Source organism: Triticum urartu, chromosome 5 (genome assembly GCF_003073215.2).
Source record: "Triticum urartu cultivar G1812 chromosome 5, Tu2.1, whole genome shotgun sequence".
Lineage (NCBI taxonomy): Eukaryota > Viridiplantae > Streptophyta > Magnoliopsida > Poales > Poaceae > Triticum > Triticum urartu.
In genome coordinates this window covers 394,162,220-394,178,700 of record NC_053026.1, presented here as the reverse complement: position 1 = coordinate 394,178,700, position 16,481 = coordinate 394,162,220, and the positions used below count along the sequence as shown (strand labels likewise).

Here is a 16,481-nt window from a genome sequence, read left to right as displayed (position 1 = left end):
CATGGGATGGCGGGCCATTGAATGCATGGAGGGGCATTGTTAGAAAAGTCCCCAAAAGTCTCAAAAAAGACTCTCCTTGAGAGTCTTCTTCATTTAGTCCCAACTGCCTAGTTTAGTCCCTAAAAAGTCCCTCCCGTTTGATAAAAAAGTCTCTAAGAATGACTTTTTTTACTCCCTACATAAAAAAGTCCCCGAAAACAAACACCCCCTTATTTGTTGTTAGAGTTGCCCTAAATGCCCTCAACTTTATACCAACTGTACCACGTAGTACTGTTTTGGTGACGACTGACCGGCTGAACCCAACCGCATAGTTGGCGCACCGCCACCGTCCGCCTCTCCAAACCTCCCAGTTCGCAACCTCCGTCGGCGTGCGCGCCGGTGACACCGCCCTTCCTGACTACATCTATCTTCCTTCCATCACCGGTGGCGGCAGCCCCGATTGCATCGCATGACCAGGAGCCACACCCCGAAATCCCTCGCCGTCCTGCTCCGTGCCAGGATGCACCCCGACTCTATCCCCTCGCCGCCGCCCGCTCCGTCACCCCCCGCCAGCCCCGAGCTCGACCCCAGTGCCCGGCCGGCCGCCGCCTCCTCCGTCCGCCACTGGCTCCACGCCTCAATCGCCGCGGCCTCCCCGCCTCCCGCCGCCCTCGAGTGCTTCTCCGACGGGTACCGCTCCCTCGACCGAGGCGGCCGCCACGAGATCCTCCGATCCCTCGCCACAGACTACGACGTGCCCCGCGCGCGGGTCCGCGATCTCATGCGCCAGTACGTGAGCGTCTCCGCCACCGGGGAGGGTGGGGACGAGCAGCCGGGGGCGGAGAGAGAGGAGGGCGGCGCCGCATCGGCTTTGTACCGTATGGAGAGGGGGCTCCGGGACGCGCTCCGGCCCAAGTACGCCGGGTTCCTCGAGGCCATGAACGCGCAGCCTGGCGGGCTCAAGCTCCTCGCGGTCATCCGAGCCGACCTCCTCGCCTTGCTGGGGTGAGATTGGCATTGACATTGACACCTTGCTGTTGCCGTTACTGCCTGATACTGGGGACATTAGGGGGCTTAACCGAGATGTCCCCTTCCTGGTTCTCTGGTCTAATTGAAACTTACAAGTGCAACGTAGGGAGGAGAATGCTCCTGTGCTGCGTGCATTGGATGGGTACTTGAAGGAGAAGCTCGTGACGTGGCTCAGCCCAGCGGCACTGGCACTCCACCAGATAACCTGGGATGATCCTGCCTCCTTGCTGGAGAAGATTGTGGCTTATGAAGTCTGTGTTTGACTCACCATTAAATTGTTCAATGTGCTCTCTTGTGGTTTTGCTGATGATTTTGTTCTTTTTTTTTCAGGCTGTGCATCCAATCAGAAATCTAATAGACTTGAAGAGAAGGCTGGGTGTGGGCCGACGTTGTTTTGGTTACTTCCATCCTGCGATACCAGGTTAGTTGGGACATTTTGTTTCTGATTGTGATTTTTGCACATTGGGACTATTACTGCTGATGCTACAACTGAAACTTATAAATTTTGACCACGCATGCCCAGATGTTGTACCAAGAATTGATATTTAGATTGCACAATATCAGTAGTATTGCCTGCACATGTTTGAAATTTTCTTAGGGATAAAATAAACATATTTTCATAGTATTATGAACAGAGTGATTCACAGTTTCTAGGATGATGGTTTTAGATCTCGTAGTAACTTTGTCTGAGTGCTATTACTGTCTTCATTAACACTAGGGGAGCCCCTGATTTTCATCGAAGTTGCTCTCCTCAAAGATATGGCCACATCTATACAGGTTATTATAGTTTGGCATGATTTCTTTTAATAAATGGGTACTCTACTCTACTTCTTTGCACCTTATGTTCTCTTGTCATATCAGGAAGTTTTGTTGGATGTCCCTCCAATCGCTGAATGTGAAGCTAAATGTGCACTGTTTTACTCAATATCATCAACCCAGGTAAACAAAGTTTTTAAGGATTATAAATACCAAGGGATGTATTGTGCTAGCTTGAGCGACAAACTCGCACCTACAAACTGATTATCTATTGCTGTTGTCAGCCAGGCTTATCAGGTATTAATCTGGGAAAGTTTCTTCTCAAGCGTGTCATTGACATGTTGAGAAAAGATATGCCTTCCGTGCAGGTACCGCTTCTAATATCTCGATCATTGTTGTCTGGAAATGCAATAAACTGCATGCTTCTCTGGGTGTAGCGTCAATTGTAAATGTATAATTCATCATGCAAAGAAAGTTTGTTATAGCTATGTTTACTGGTACATCTAATTTTATGTATTTATTTGTTGGTATTTTATACAGATTTTTGCTACTCTTAGCCCGATACCTGGTTTCATGCAATGGCTTCTCGCTAAGTTGGCCTCTCAAATAAAATTAGCAGAGACAGAGATGCAAGAGGGCAATTCGATAGAAGGTGCCAGTTCTACTTTCAGAGAATCCATCCTTTTCCCGGAGGAAGAGAAGATGATACACAGTGCCATGTATGTTCCATTTAAGAAAACAAAATGGCGAATTTCAATTGACCCAGTTTCACCTTCTAAGGCTTCTATACATGTAGCCTTTTCTCAAAAACATTATTTTGTTCTTTTGGGAAGTTAGTGCCCATGATCTTTGTACTTTCTTTCACATGCTTTGAATTGCTGAAGGAAATGGTTATCTTAATTTTAAAATTCCGCTGTTAATATTTTGGCTACCCATCATTTTAAAACGAATAGGGTAAATGATCACTTCTTGATATATTGTCATTTGTGCCCTTACTGTTATTGCAGCGATCAAGTCAACGGTAAACAAGGAATTGAACTTTTGCAAGATATACTGAAATCAAGTCAATGGGCAAAGTCTGACAAATTATCTGCTGCGCTGAAATCTCCTCTTATGCGTTTGTGTGTAAGGTATGTAAAAAGACACATTGGAATTTGGGAATGTTACCAACGATTGGAGTTAACACTATTCATTCTCTGAATGGATGGAACATTATATGTTTCAATTGCAGAAGCTGACAGCCTTCTCATATCATATGATGTATAGGTATCTTACCAGAGAGACAATACGAGGAAAAGCTCTAGATGCTGTTGCTAATTTTCACTTGCAAAATGGAGCAGTAAGATAGCCACTGTCACCCCATTCAGTCTTAACTTTAAATATCGATCCTGAGTATTGGATGCGGCTGTGCTGGGCTCAGACTTAAGAAACCAGATTGTTTTTTCTTTGGTCTTCTACCTGAAATTAAAATTCTAATACCTGTCCCCGAACCACATTGTAATTTCGTTTTCTGACATGATGTACTGTTGCGTTTCTCCGTATGAACTTTGGGCTTAATTATATTGACTTTCAAGGAGTAGCTGTTTGAAACAATTCAGTGGGCATTACATAACAGCTGAACACCACTTTTATTTTATGGTAGATGGTTGAGAGAATAAACTGGATGGCCGACCAATCCGAGAAGGGCATTGAACAAAGTGGAGGTATCATGGTCAATTATCTGTACAGGTATGCTTTTAGCTTTTTATCAAAACAAAACGTCAATCTGGATACCTTTGGATAGCTTTCACGGAGACTAGCTTCTCTAACACTATCAATATTTTCAGGTTGGAGAATATAGAAGAATATGCATCATCTTATTCGGCTACAGGGATTATCCATACGTCACCTAACCTCTCCTAACATGTTGAGGTTAGCTCTGTGCTTGGCTGGTATGAGATTTTACATCTTATGCTATGCCATGACGTTTTTCCTCTGCTGTACTTCAGTGTTATTACCGGTGTTTCACCAATTTTTCATTCTATCTTCAGTATCCTTACTGAGATATTCTGGAACAGCCACATATATATGAAACGGAGATGCAGTTGCTTCACATCAACACATTGTATCTGTGTGTGATACACTCAATGAAGATGATTTACAGCGGAAGTGTCTGACTCCTCTTCTGCGGTTTATTGTGGACATTCAAGGCACATGGTTAGTTTGGTAGTGGCTGTTCCTTCCGTATACTACCTTCTAAAAGCCTAGAGGAGATATGAATTGATGACTCTGGCTAGCTCTTCATCCCTTCCGCTTTGGGAATCGTAGCAGAAAATACAACATGTATTTATATCTTGCACATGAACATGCAAAGGAACACACACTGCAAATTATTGTAAGACCATTTTTTCTGTACAATGTATAACATATATCACATCTGTTATTTGTGGAGCAAAATCTGATAGGCCGCAGGGTAGTGGTTGACCTTATTCTTGCCTTGTAACTGCACAAGCCGTTTTCTTTTTGGAATTGCCAAAACTCAGCTAGATGAGATTTTTTTTATGCACTGTCTGATCTGTTATGTGCGAAGATTTGTGCTGTGCTGTTGGGCGACCCATTATCTGTTGTGTGTGGCTATGGACTGAGCTTGTATTATTTGTTGTTGTGTCTAATTCTTTTTGCAGTGTGGTCTGTTTTTATTTTTTGTTTGTGCGAGGAACAAAAGTATGTGATCTCATTGTTTTTTCGTACTTTTTATGACACATATACCCATAATTGTGCTAGCTGCATGCCTTCTACCACTAGACAAGCAACTGTAAACGTTGTAACCCAACTGCAATTGTATGGTCATAAAACGATTGCAATAGGAGACGGGATAGGGTGAGTTATGGTCATAAAACGACTGCAATAGGAGTCGGGATAGGGTGCTAACTCAACTGGGGTGGCGAGGGGGGGGGGGGGTTGTCGGGCAGTTGCATGTCAAAGACATGGAACTACAAACATTGTAACTCAACTGCAATTGCACGAGCACAGAGCGAGAGGGGAGTTGTCGGGGCCTATTGTCCACCACTAGATATGCAACTGCAAACGTTGTAACCTGACTGCATGGGCACAAAGCGACTGCAAATGAGGTCCAAAGGGGAGTTATCGGGGCCAATTGCATGTCCACCATGAGACATGCAATTGCAAGTATTGTAACCTCACTGCAACTGCATGGACATGAAGCGATTGTAATTGGGGTCGGAAGTGGAGCTGTCAGGGTTAGTTGCATGTCCACCACCAGACACACGGCTTCAAGTATTGTAACACGATTGCAATTGCATTGACACAAAGCGACTGCAATTGCACTGACACAAAGCGACTGCAACTGGGGTCAAACTTTCACACTAGTCACATGTGCGCAAGTTGCATGCGACGCACCCATGCACAATTCAACCATTGCAGCACGTATGCAACTGGTGTCGACCTGTTTTTTTCCTACTAGTTGCACATGTGCTAGTTGCATGCGACACATCCTTGCGCAATTGCAATTGTTGCAACACGTATGCAATTGGTGTTGGCCTGATTTTCCCCTACTAGTCACACGTGCACGAGTTGCACATGATGCGTTCGTGCGCAATTGCAAGCGCGTAACTAGGCAAAGACAAAAACCCGAACTGACAACCGCAACTAAGAAACAACCCACTGACCCATGGGAATATCAAATGGAGTGAAAACAACATGTGGGCGTAAGGCGAATGATACATAGTTATTTCTCAGCTAGATAGGATCCATTTGTCGTATGGTTTGGTAAGAATCACCATGACTTATCATCTATTTTATTACTAGATGACTCGTTGCGTCCTTGACGCAAAGAACGATGGTAGCCAAGCAATCCATGAACATGTTTTATGAATGATCCATAACGGGGCAAAAACCAAATGCAACTGACAAGTTAGGTAAACTATTTGAATGATGTTTTCTTATCTGCAAATGATTATGTTCGTACTGCGTTTGTATTTGCCTTGTATTTACAAATGACAAAAAACAATGACCATTGCCCATGGCTTTCTTTGGTGATACATAAGTCGTTTGCTTAAGCAGGTGAATGGAACCTTAAGTTTATTTCATGCCTGAGCCTTCTTTGTTTTGAAATTGTGAAAATAACCGTAAGTTTAAATGGGATTGTCACCCGCCCAAAGTTGGGATTGTCACCCGCCAAAAGTATGTTATCGATCTAGTATGTGGCCGAAGCTGCACCTCGGGGTGCGCGTGTTGCTTATTCATTGGAGGGGGTCAAAGCGAAATGGTTTACCGCAATAACCAATGAACATAAGTGAAAGCTCCTCGTCCGTCGTTACATAGACACTCCACAAGAACATCGAGCTCCACCGTAGATCCTTCGCCGCTCGATCTCACCGCCATGGATCCACCCCATTGCCGTAGAGCCCTCGACACCTACCAGCACCCCTTCCATCATCGCCTTGCCCCCGCCACTGTAAATGGAGCCGTTCAATATTCTATCGATTTGATCGATCGCACCAGAGGAGCTAGACTACTTGCAGCTGAAGTTGTGGAGGGAGCGAGCGACGGAGGTGGAGTGTGACACCCTCGATTCAATCGTATACTAATCATACACGCAAACGTGTACGATCAAGATCAGGGACTCGCGAAAAGATATCACAACACATATTTAAAATAAAATAAGTCATACAAGCATCATAATACAAGCCAGGGGCCTCGAGGGATCGAATACAAGTGCTCGATCATAGACAAGTCAGCGGAAGCAACAATATCTCAGTACAAACATAAGTTAAACAAGTTTCCATAAGATGGCTAGCACAAACTGGGATACATATCAAAAGAGGCGCAGGCCTCCTGCCTGGGATCCTCCTAAACTACTCCTGGTCGTCGGTGGCGGCCTGCACGTAGTAGTAGGCACCTCCGGTGTAGTAGGAGTCGTCGTCGGTGGCATCTGGCTCCTAGGCTCCAACATCTGGTCGCAACAACCAGGTATAGAAAGGGGAAAAGGGGGGAGCAAAGCAACCATGAGTACTCATCCAAAGTACTCGCAAGCAAGGATCTACACTACATATGCATTGGTATCAATGAAATGGGTAGTATCTGTGGACTGAACTGCAGAATGCCAGAATAAGAGGGGGATAGCTAGTCCTAGTGAAGACTACGCTTCTGGCAGCCTCCATCTTGAAGCATATAAAAGAGAGTAGATGGTAAGTTCACCAAGTATCATCGTATAGCATAATCCTACCCGACGATCCTCTCCTCGTTGCCCTGTGTGAGAGCGATCACCGGGTTGTATCTGGCACTTGGAAGGGTGTGTTTTATTAAGTATCCGAGTCTAGTTGTCATAAGGTCGAGGTACAACTCCGGGTCGTCCTTTTACCGAGGGACATGACTATTCGAATAGATAAACTTCCCTGCAGGGGTGCACCACATTACCCAACATGCTTGATCCCTCTGGCCGGACACACTTTCCTGGGTCATGCCTGGCCTCGGAAGATCAACACGTCGCAGCCCCGCCTAGGCCTAACAGAGAGGTCAGCATGCCGGTCTAAATCCTATGCATGCAGGGGTCTGGGCCCTCGCCCATTGCACACCTGCACGTTGCGTACGCGGCCGGTGAGCAGACCTAGAAACCTACATTACAAAGGAAGTTGCATTACACAGTCCAACCCGGGCGCGCCGCTCAGTCGCTGACGTCTAGGAGGCTTCGGCTGATACCACGACGTCGAGTGCCCATAACTATTCCCGCGTAGTTGGTTAGTGCGTATAGGCCAGTGGCCAGACTCAGATCAAATACCAAAATCTCGTTAAGCGTGTTATTTTGAAGTAATCGCGGACGCCGACCAGGGCCAGGCCCACCTCTCACCTAGGTGGTCTCAACCTGCCCCGTCGCTCCACCACAAAGATCCACCCAGAGGGCCGTCAGGACAAATGTCCTTTCAGCCCCCAATCCGTGAATGACTCGCGGGTACTCAACAAGTCGGCCCAACTTTAGTCACCACATGTATCATGTAAAGTATATAGTATATACCCGTGAATCCATGATCAACACCAGACGTGATCATGACCCGAAAGTATAGCATGGCAGACTGACAAGAATGTAGGGCTACTGATGGAATACTAGCATCCTATACTAAGCATTTAGGATTGCAGGTAAAGGTAACAACAGTAGTAGCAAAGACAGGCTATGCATCATGATAGGATTAACAGAAAGCAGTAACATGCTACACTACTCTAATGCAAGCAGTAGAGAGAAGGAATAGGCGATATCAGGTTGATCAAGGGGGGGGGTTGCCTGGTTGCTCTGGCAAGGAGGGGTTGTTAACACCGTAGTCGTATTGGGTAGCAGCGACGTCGGTCTCGATGTCTAACGAGAGAAGAGGGGGAAGAAACAATAAATATAATGAAAACATAAGCATGATGATGCATGACATGACAATGAGCGGTGCTAGGTGTGCCCTAATGCGGCAGTAGGTGATACCGACGAAGGGGGGAAACATCCTGGAAAGTATTCCCGGTGTTTCGCGTTTTCGGACTGGAGGGGGAAAGTTGCATGTTCGCTATGCTAGGGACGTGTGGCTGACAAACGGACTGCGTATTCGGATTCATCTTGTCGTTCTGAGCAACTTTCATGTACAAAGTATTTTCATCCGAGTTATAGATTATTTTATATTTTTTTTTCAAAGTTTTAAATGATTTTCTAATTTCTGGATTTAATTTAATTCAAAATTAAATTACTATGGGTACACAGGAAGTGTACCCAGCCATATGCAACAGAGCTGACAGGGGCCCAGTTGTCTTGGTCAACTACCCAATCAGTAGAGGCTGACTGGTGGGACAGGGTTGAGTCAGCACCCCAGTCAGCAGAACAGCGGCCCCACTGGTCAGCGAGAGAGTTTAAGAATAGGTTTTATTTTGTAAACTAAACTAATTAGCTAGTGGGCCTGTGTCAGTGTCTATTAACTTAATGGTTTAATCTAGCCATTATTTAGTGGTGGGGGCCCGTGTGTCATTGACACTTGGTTGTTAGATTAGTTAAATAGATTATTTATGTTTAGTTTAATTAGGGAGGGTCCACATGTTAGTGCCTGTTTAGGTGTTCGGGTTAGTGCTGAAATAGGGGTTAGTCACGCGCCACGCCAGCATGTTAATGGCGGTGAGGCCGAGCTTGCTGGCGACGACCGCGCGCTTGGTTCTGGCGATGGTTTGCGATGCGGCTGGGGCTATATGTGCGTCGCGAGGAGGCGCGCCGCATGGTGGCTGCGGGATGGCCAGCGATAGGAGGTCGAGGCGCCAGAAGGGCGCGCAAGGGGGGGCACCATGGGTGACAGTGGCTGGAAGCGGGCGACGGGCAGGGGCCGGCCAGCGCATGTGCGGCAGCGTCGGCGGCCTCCGGTAGTAGCAGAGGCTGCAACAGCAATGCAGAGCGGCAATGGGCAGCAAGGACGAGGCGGGGCGCAGGCGGTGCACGACGAGAACAAGGCGCGGGCACTGGTGCACGGGCCGGAGCGCGGCGCGTGTGGCCCTGAGGCTAGCAGGGGAGGGGCGCAGGGAGGAGGCTCGACGAGCACGCCGCATGGTGAGGTGCGGTGCAGGGGCCAGCAGTGGGCGGCGCCGACGCGGGGGTGGGGGAAGAAGAGGAGGGGAGGTGGCTCACGGGTGTTGCAGTGAGAGGGGCAGCGAGGGTCAAGGTGGTCCGGTGAGGGGGAGGCCGGGGAAGCGATTCGGCGAACTCCGGCGGCGTCGTGGCGGCTCGGGTCGGGGGCGACGTGATTGAGGCAACTTTCGGGCCGCCGAGGACGAGGGCGGTGGGGCGATGGCGCGCGACGGGTCGTGGGCGTCGGTTACCCCCGATCCAGATCCACTTGGGGGCAGGGTGGGGAGACGAGAGGGATCGGGGGAGGGGTGGGGGGTTACGGGCTAGGGTTTCCCGTCGGTGGGGGGCTTATGGGGAGTGAGGGGCCGGTTGGGCTGGCCGGCTGGGCCTTGGCCCAGTTGGCCAGGGGGAAGGGGGGGTCTTTTGTTTATTTTATTTTGTTTTCTATTTTACTTTCTGTTGGACTTTAACAATAATCCACGTTTGTAAAATGTGTGGCTTGTCTCAATATTTAGTATGCAACATATCTCACTGCCATAAAATTTTTGGGAATGGTTTGAAGTTGTTTGTATTTTGATTAAAAAGGAAATGACTTAAATGGGGCTGTTTTGGTACTGTCTTCATATCCACGGCCATTTTAATCACATCTTGAAATGTTTGTTAAGGCATGACAACTATCTAGTGAATAATTTCAACCCATTGAACATTTTTGTTTTGACATTTGAAAACTTTTACCATTTGACTTAAATCTAAATTTGAATTTGAATCGGTTTTGACGTAATGCGAGATTAACAACAGTAACGTTGGTGATGTGGCATCATTAACGTGGGAATATTGTAGCTACTTATCCGGGCATTACAATTCTCCTTCACTACTAGAAATCTCGTCCCAAGATTTAAGAGGCGAAGTAAAGGAGGAAGGTTCTGTTTACGAAATTCTAGCTAGTGTTCTCGGTCTTGGTTGCTCTTCTCGAAGAGGTCAATCCATTAAGTTGATGTCTTCATTTCTCTGCTTCAGGTCATCATGAGGAAGTCATCATCCTTTCTTCGGGAACTCCATCGTACTTACGAAAGAATAAGGGGGGGTATTCTGGGAGAATGGACCTCCGCAAGGTTGACTATCTGGTCGATAACATGAAGGAAGGTGGCGAAAAGTAACTCTCAAATTGAAACTTAAGAAACTATCGATAGCAAAATAAGGAGGTATTATGGGAAGTTTCGAGTGGGCAGGCAATCGTTCGATGCCTGCAACAGGGCATGAAAGGTGTACAGATCAACGGGAATAAGTATTGTGTCTGATCCAGAATTGATGATCTCTCGGAAGGTGGCTCGTGAATTACATACGAGGCCATGCACGAGGAACAACCCTGGTAACAGGGGTACATGAGAGTCAGGTTCTGATCCTGTGGAACTATGGGTTATGGTCCCACCATGTGGGTTAAAATTAGAAAGGGTGCTGACATCTTGCACGGTCACGATAGCAAGGTATGTCAGAGGGTAGCCTGCCAGTTATGTTGGCAACAATGTTGGTACCAAGGGCGAGGGAGTAAGAGAACCATTTTCCTGCTCGTAAGACGAGGCGGACCAATAGGAAAAGTTCTCGTCCATCGGTGGTTACTGGAATGTCATCAACAATAGTAACAGGGTCTTACTGACAGAGGGGTACAACGAGGTGCTCACCTAAGCAGGGAATTATTACTGCTCAGTTAAGTAGATTACGAGAAAGGTTAAACAAAACAATGGAAAGGAAAATGTGTTTAAACACAATGAATAGGAGTATATCCTTCCCAAGATTAAGCAGGGCATGAAATACGTGTCAGGAGATCAAAGTCATGACCATAAAGATAAAAGGGGTAAGAAGAATTATGATATGTACCCATACAACAATGTTTGGATAGTCGATCAAGAAATATTTAGCATTGCACTTACAATGTTCTTGTGGATATTCGGAGTATCACAGACATGCTTCGAGATAGCATCGACATGGTCATTGGGTAAATATCATACTTTGAATACACAAAGGATCCTTCAGGAACTACTTATAGAATACGTCTTACAATTTCAGCAAGGAGAAGATGAGGATGTGGACGATGGGCTCAGCAACAATTCATCGAGATTTCCATAATCATGGATTTCTACATTTAAGTGAACAAGATGATAACTTTAATTTGGACATACACCGAAGTATATAATGAAGTATGTTAGAGGAGAACATCCATAAGTAAACATTGTATGAAATCTGCACCTGAAAAATGGACTAAGTAGCACGATCAATGTTATAATGGTGATTCAATAACCAAAAGACCTAGAATGAAACTATCGACCATTCACTTCAAAGCAATAGGGTTGCTAGAAGTTTTGAATCCGCCCGTCATAGTTCAATTGTCGGGTTTCCGGTTAGAAACAACACGGGGACCGGGGAATGAACGGAGATGCCGAGAAGTATTACTTGTTTCAAGAATTCATAAGAGGTGGTGAAATTCTCATGACATTCTAGACATAAAAGATGGTAGTGCTCCAAGGTAGAGCATAACATAAGTCCGATAACAAGGAACTCAAGGTATAACAAAAAAAACAAAAACAAGTTTTGTGTTGGAGGGAATGCAAGAATGTTGTCGATGTTAATACAAATCATCGAGGGGAAAGGATGGTATTTCCCATCATTAATTCGATTCACAACTCGGGAGAAGGCAAATTATTGTTGATGATGATCACAACACATTTTTCGAGAGATTTCATTAAGATGTAATCGATCGGCGATGATATCAAGTCAAATGAATGATGGAGCGAAAGGCTATTGAACCCACTAGTACGATACAAACTTGAAATCAAGCTTGCTGTTCAAGGCGAAATGATATGCCAAGGAAGATCGACGTAAGCTTAGCTCATCGTCGAAAATTGTGCTCTGGGAAGAAGGATCAGGTAGCACAGTCAAAATTTAGCACGATAATGATATAGCCGATTAGGCTAGGAATGACTTAAAGGAATATTAAACTAGTAAGCAACGAAAATTACTTTGAGTTACTGAATCGGAGTGCGGAATCGATTCACCTAGCGGTGTTCCTGAGTGACTAATAACTCAGAACCCCAGGAAATCTGAAATTGGTGAGAAGCAATACTAGATGAAGACTCATAGTAAGCAACACAAATCTTTGATATTATCGAGATACCAGGGGTAATACTCGAAGGCAAATCAAAATAGAGGTTGGGAAGGCGTAGTCATCTGTAGAAGGCAAGTGCTTTAGCTTGCCCGAAAAATGGGAAGAAAAACAATCATGGTCGAAACCACAGTTGCAAAGGATCAATTCACCTATACCAAAGGATATTATATTAACAGGAAATAGCTATTATTACAAGAAGCTTCCATGATAGGATCTACATCATGTCCATGGGCATGAACACAAAGGTTCAAGGTCGACTCCCACTTCCTCAATGCATAACCTTCCATTCACCTCTCGTATTTCGAAAATGACATTAGTTGTTGAAAGTTTTACCTGGTGCAATACAAGATAAGTATGACCCGTGAAATCTTTCGTGTTCACACTGATTCGGGAAGGCATTGGTTCAACCCATCGCGGCATCTTAGGTACATATATCACAAACTTCAGAGTAAATAATAAAAGCTCGAAAGTAGAGTATGTTATCAAAGAAGAGGATACAAATTACCAAAGGCATTATATACCCATGGAAAGGCTCACAAGGTTATTGAATATGAAGGACACTATCGGATAATAATCGAACAAGGGGTCTTGTGGTCTACAACGGAGCTGATGCGAGTATCGGTACTCAATCAGAGGAAGAAGGAACGAAAGGGCATTGGATTATAGAAACAACTGACTAATTCAAAGATCATATGCAAAGGAATTATAATTTCCAAATCAAGGGATCAGAAGCCAATGGTCTGATTAAGAATGGATAAGTTGAATAGACTTAGGGGTACAATCGATGGCAATTTGATTGGTCGATAACCAGCTCATGTTCAAAATGACATCTGAGCTGGAAAGATAATTTAAAAGGATCAACCGATGATTGCGTGCATTCACACTCATGTTGAATCAATAGGATCAAAATGACAGTTTCAAAGAGACTAATGAATATTGCCAGACATATGGGAAGCATCCATATGCAAGAAGACAAGTATATGCAGAGGCAGAGCAATAAGCTGCTAAGGATTTTCAGAGGATCAAATAGTATTTCGAAGACTTTTGTGAAACACCTGAGCAACTAGGGATGAGCGGATACTCGGTAAGTGCGAGGAATTATCCGTAGGGGTATTCATGTGGCAAAGAACTGCAAGGCAGTAGGCACAAAGTAGTCTCGGAACAATAGAGAGAATTTCGAGGTATCTTATAATAACAAGATCAACGGGGAATGATTGTATGAATGGCAAGTGTACGTGGTTATCCATAGAGGTTTATCGATGGATGGGAATTGAAAAAGTGATGGTACAAAGTCTCGAGAGAACATCATATAGTATCCTCGGAATCTTCTGGTGTAGCAGACAATCATCGGTAATAAGGTGCTCTCCGGGTGAAAGTGATCATGAGATCCTAATGTTAGATTTAGCAAAATTCATTTAACCCGAATAGAAAGAGATCAGAGCCCCATAGTATAGACGGGGAATAAAAGATCCTAATACCACCCAATGGCGATGTGGTCCCATTGGCCGCACAGCCATGTTAGTAAATCAGTTTTCATCGACTAGCACTACAAAAAAAATACACTTCCGTGATGATACGTGTTTGTCATAGTAGGTCGCGTTTTCTGTCATGCATGTACATCCATGACGATTTTATGACAGAATCAAGATAGTCATACCTGTGCTGTCGTAGAAGTGTTCCATGACATTACCAAAATTATCATCACGGAAGTGTCCACTTCCATGACGATAAATCGCGCGTCAAAGAAGTGCTTTCGTCAAGAGTGACCGACACGTGGCATCCACCGTAACGGAACACCGTTAAGCTATCGGGTCGGGTTTTGGATCCGATAACCCGTTAACAGCCCCGACCAATGGGGATTTTCCATGTGTAAAATCATCATTGGCTGGAGGAGACACGTGTCAGGTCCGCGTTGGCACAGGTCTCACTCATCCAATGGGAGAGACGCGCCTATGATATGTTGACACGTGGACCAGCCCATCAAGTTTAAATGGGCCGGCCCAACTAAAGGCCCACAAGATTTTGCAGACCATAATGGGCCGGCCCAGCTAAAGGCCCACAAAATTTTGCGGACCATAATGGGCTAGCCCAGCTAAAGGCCCACAAGATTTTGCGGGCCATAATGGGCCGACCCAGGTAAAGGCCCACAAGATTTTTGTGTGCCATAATGGGCCGGCCCAGGTAAAGGCCCACAAGATTCTTGCGGATCATAATGGGCCGGCCCAGCTAAAGGCCCACGAGATTTCGTCGACATTAATAGGTCGGCCCAGCTGTAGGCCCACAAGATTTTGAGGACCCTAGTAGGCCGGCCCATTAACTGTGCCATGTTTTGGGCCAAATGCCGACCCATATTTGATCCTGTCCATTAATGGCCTGCCACGCTCCGGGCCTAATAGTGGCCCATATGAGATCCGGCCCGTTAAAAGCCTACCACGTCCTGGGCCAAATTACGGCCCAGATCAGGTCCGACCCTTTAAGAGGCTTTGGGCTCAATTATGTCCCATATCAGATTCGGCCCATCAACTGGACACTATGCTTTTGGGCCCACTTGCTAAAGGCCCACTTAGTAATTCGGCATGATATTAGTTTTGGCCTGTTAAGGGCCCGTTTAACATTTCAGACCTATATTAATTTCGGCCTGTTAAAAGCCTGTCATATAGTTGGGCCTAACTACGACCCGGTTTGCATCCGGCCTACTCGCAGCCGATATCTGATTGGGCCAAACAAGGACCGAGACAATTTTGGCCTATTAAATGCCTGTGATTTGATTCGCACAATCATGGGTCATGGTTCATTTCGGGCTGCTGCCGGCCCATGAGCTGTTTGGCACATTTCAGGCCCAACCTACATCGTGATTGCATGACAACCCGATTATGTACTGTAATTTTATGGTTTGGCAGGTTTACTGCGAAGACAGGATATATATACAGTAAAATAACTACATCATCGTGAATAAGAAAAAACCTTGACTATACAATAAAGAAATTACGGCATATTACATCCACTGGGCATCAAAGTTCGCCATTATGATAATAAAGCACAAGCAGACAGCAGATTACATACACTGGGCATCAAAGATCGCCACCAGTGCAAATAAACACACCGACAAAATAATATACAAAACTGACATCACTTCAATAGAGTTCAAGAAAGGTTAGCCCTACTGGGGAGTTGCAGCGCAAGCAGCTGAGCAAGATGATGAGACTGCGCTTGTTCAACACTTATATCTTCCTCACTCTGAAAGATAAACAAGCAGACAGATGACAGGTTTTGCACATAAAAGTATCAGTGCTGACAATTCATCACACTTCTTACTGACGAATAAAGTGACACAGTTTAAAATTGCATTAACACAATATGATATTGTTCAGGTCAAGACATGGCAGGAAATGACATTGTGAAGGAGTTGTCAGCTTCACGACACTACTGGATTACAAATCAAGAACTCATAAGTATCAATGGTTAGTGTGCTGTCAATTTATACCATTTCAGATTGGCAAATAAAGAGACGGTTTAAATAATAGTAGAATGATATGACATTGTTCATAGTTAAGACATTGCAGAATATGACATTGTGCTATAGTGGGTAGGTTCACCACACCACTGGATTATGGATGAAGAACAGAAGCATACATGCAGTGCAAAAGAAGATCACTTGCTCTGTATAGTTTAATTTACATGGTATGAAGAAGGAACTTGGTTGTACAACTGAAAACTTAAATTGAGAAAGGACAAACTTCTATTTATGAACTACATAATAAACTTTAAACAAGCAATTTGATGCAAACACCAAAAATAGACAGTTGTTGCAGTCATGCCTAACCAAATATATACAACAAAGTTTGAAGGCTTGAGATGGACAAACTTACATTATTGGTGAAGACAGGCTCTATAAAGGTCTTGTCCATGCTGATGGGGGGGGGGGCAATTCAAGAAGTTTACCACAGAATCTTCTTCAAAAGCATTGCCTTTATTCTA

At 45.1% G+C, this 16,481-nt stretch overlaps 1 protein-coding gene across 5 annotated transcripts; it reads left to right on the top strand.

The window, feature by feature from the left end:
* The first annotated feature begins 284 nt into the window (after positions 1 to 284).
* Positions 285 to 4,305, top strand: LOC125509244 (malonyl-CoA decarboxylase, mitochondrial). Of its 5 annotated transcripts, none has more exons than XM_048674174.1 (12): positions 285 to 984; positions 1,115 to 1,259; positions 1,339 to 1,429; positions 1,727 to 1,785; positions 1,870 to 1,947; positions 2,049 to 2,132; positions 2,305 to 2,483; positions 2,772 to 2,894; positions 3,031 to 3,103; positions 3,407 to 3,492; positions 3,591 to 3,675; positions 3,822 to 4,305. In XM_048674174.1, exons 1-11 carry the CDS (start codon positions 449 to 451, stop codon positions 3,664 to 3,666), a joined length of 1,530 nt encoding a protein of 509 aa, XP_048530131.1. In that variant the 5' UTR covers positions 285 to 448; the 3' UTR covers positions 3,667 to 3,675; positions 3,822 to 4,305. The 5 variants fall into 5 exon arrangements, with proteins under 5 accessions (XP_048530131.1, XP_048530130.1, XP_048530132.1 ...); XM_048674173.1 differs by having other exon boundaries at positions 3,795 to 4,305; XM_048674175.1 differs by having other exon boundaries at positions 3,753 to 4,305.
* The last annotated feature ends 12,176 nt before the right edge of the window (positions 4,306 to 16,481 follow it).